Source organism: Nothoprocta perdicaria, unplaced genomic scaffold (genome assembly GCF_003342845.1).
Source record: "Nothoprocta perdicaria isolate Ctin4 unplaced genomic scaffold, notPer1 scaffold_1, whole genome shotgun sequence".
NCBI classification, from domain to species: Eukaryota; Metazoa; Chordata; class Aves; order Tinamiformes; family Tinamidae; genus Nothoprocta; species Nothoprocta perdicaria.
The window spans coordinates 9728982-9731491 of record NW_020454093.1 but is presented as its reverse complement, the minus strand read 5'-3'; the positions used below and the strand labels follow the sequence as shown (position 1 = coordinate 9731491).

The 2510-nt window shown below is 65.3% G+C and overlaps 1 protein-coding gene across 1 annotated transcript in view; it reads right to left on the bottom strand.

Annotated features, from left to right (window-relative positions):
* The window catches only part of MCIDAS (multiciliate differentiation and DNA synthesis associated cell cycle protein), a 3812-nt gene that overhangs the window by 341 nt on the left and 961 nt on the right, over positions 1 to 2510 (bottom strand). Inside the window, exons 2-6 of the mRNA XM_026035550.1 lie at positions 2411 to 2503; positions 1454 to 1580; positions 937 to 1151; positions 702 to 812; positions 18 to 155 (exon numbers count right to left, since the gene is read on the bottom strand). Of these exons, the coding sequence (XP_025891335.1) occupies positions 18 to 155; positions 702 to 812; positions 937 to 1151; positions 1454 to 1580; positions 2411 to 2503 (684 nt within the window). The remainder of the gene's footprint in view (positions 1 to 17; positions 156 to 701; positions 813 to 936; positions 1152 to 1453; positions 1581 to 2410; positions 2504 to 2510) is intronic.

Below are 2510 nucleotides of genomic sequence, written 5' to 3'. Positions count from 1 at the left end.
CGCGGCATGGTGTCCACCGTGGCCTCCTCGCCGCGCGGCATGGTGTCCACTGCGGCTGCCTCGCCGCTCGCTGTTGGGGCTGTCCACGCCATGGGAGGAGGAGGAGGAGAGGGAGGAAGGGCTGTCCCATCAGGGCTCTGCGGCTGCAGCAGCTTCTGGTGGTGACAGCATCCGTGGGCTGTGCCGCTGTTCCGTGACATGCTGGCCTGGCCTGCCCTGCACTGCCCTAACCCACACAGCCTGCCCTGCCCTGCACCATCCCGTTCCACACAGTCCCATCCCACATCATCCCGTCCCGCATCATCCTGACCTGCACACCGCTGCCCCATCCCGCACCGTCCCATCCCRCATCATCCCATCCCACACCATCCTGATCTGTGCTGCCCTGCCTCATTCCGCACTGTCCCATCCCACATCATCCCATCCCGTCCTAACCTGTGCAGCACTGCCCCATCCCACACCATTCCATCCTGTATCCTCCCATCCTGTTCCTCACCATCTTGACCCATGTGTCCTGAACCCCCGCATCCCACATCACACCACCCTGTCCCACCTGCCCTGTCCTCTTCCATCCCACACAGCCCAAATCCATCCCGTCCATCCTGCCCCACACTGCAGCACCCTGTCCCGTCCTGCCATGCACCCCTTGCACAGCCACCCACGGGAGCTGTGGGTCAGCGAGGCTGTGGGGCAGCACTCACGTCCAGCACGGCCGCCAGCTGCCTGGCCTGGCTCGCCAGCTCCTTCAGCTGCACGTTGCTCTCCTGCAGCGATGACAGCTCCTCCTGCCGCCGCGTGAGGGTCTCCTGGAGCTGTGAAAGACCAGCAGGACAGGGAAGTCCAGGACAGCGCCACCACCCCAGGCACAGAGGACAGAGCCCCCCAGGGCCATGCAGGACCCTACCCTGGGGAGAGGGCTCCTGGGGCAGTCCATACCTGGCTGTTTTGCTCCAGGGCATCTTCCAGTGCCCTCTCGTGCTGGTCGGCCACATCCTTCCAGCAGAGCCAGGGAGCGGGCAGGCCCTGCGGGGACAGGGGCAGCACGGCGCCGCTCGCMGGCTGCGGGGCACAGGGGCTGAAGGCCACGGCCTCGCCAAGAGGGAAATCAAAGTTGGCAGAGCCCAGCGGTGCTGGCATCAAGGCGGATGTGTCTGGAAGGGAAATGCACAGGCATTAGGGTAGAAAAGGTGCCCGTGTGCTCTCTTTGCCACCTTCTCTCCACCAAGCATCTCCCCCAGGTGCTATGAACAGCAGTTCAGTTTGCATCGCTTCAGTTTCTTGTGGAGGGGAGGAATATAAAGAGCGAGGTGTCACCTCAGGTGTCTCTATTGGAGGACTGAAGAAGTGCCTGCCTTATAGACCATCCCCAGATCAGAGTGGCTACCCAAAAACCCCCAACTAAACACAGGGAACACAGGAGAGGACCGAACATGGCACCTGGACAAAGTAGCACTTGGTATGAGCAGGCGCAGGCACACTGGGCTCACGTAAGGAAAAACATACTTGCCAGATATAAAATCATCCACAGCATCCTTGAACTGCTGAAAATCGAAGTCCAGTTCATTCTGTGAGCAGTAAACCTGGGAGAGGAGAACGGAACGGGCAGGGCTCAGAGCTGCAGGGCCTGCACGCTGCAGCTGGGACCGTGCTGGATGTGGCTGGACACTGTGTTAGTGCCAGGGCGGTGTGTGCTGCACCGCGACACCGCGGCAGTGTGTGCTGCACCGCAGCGATGTGTGCTGCAGTGCGACGCTACAGCAGTGTGTGTTGCACCATGACCCCATGGCAGCGGGTGCTACACCGCGGCGATGTGGCGGTGGGTGCTGCACCATGACCACACGGCGGTGGGTGCTGCACCGCGGCAATGTGGCGGTGGGTGCTGCACCATGACCCCACAGCGGTGGGTGCTGCACCGCGGCAATGTGTGCTGCACCGTGGTGATGTGGCGGTGGGTGCTGCACCATGACCCCACGGTGGTGGGTGCTGCACCGCGGCAATGTGTGCTGCACCGCGGTGATGTGGCGGTGGGTGCTGCACCGCGGTGATGTGGCGGTGGGTGCTGCACCGCGGCAATGTGGCGGTGGGTGCTGCACCATGACCCCACGGCGGTGGGTGCTGCACTGCGACCCTTGCTGCCCTGGGCTCGGGGCAGCGTGTGTCACCGAGCCGCGTGCAGCCCCTGCAGCCGAGACGCCTCCTGCCCGGCGGCTCGGGGCAGCGCTGCCCCTGGCCCGGGTGTTTAGGGTGCAGCCCACGGGGGACATGGCAGCTGCCCCCAGCTCTTCCCCACCAGCGCGGGCTGCCTTGGTGGCGTCTCCAAAGAGCCCCGTGCGCGGGTCAGAACCGCCCGTCGCGGACAGCGCTGCGCGCCTCCCGCGGGGCGAGGGCAGCCCGAGCCCGCGGCCGTTACCTGCTGCGCGGGCGCGGGGAGGACGGCGCCGCTCGCCGCCAAGCGCTGCCAGTCGCCGGGGGCGGGCGCCGCGGTGCGGGGCACAAGGACGGGCTGAGGG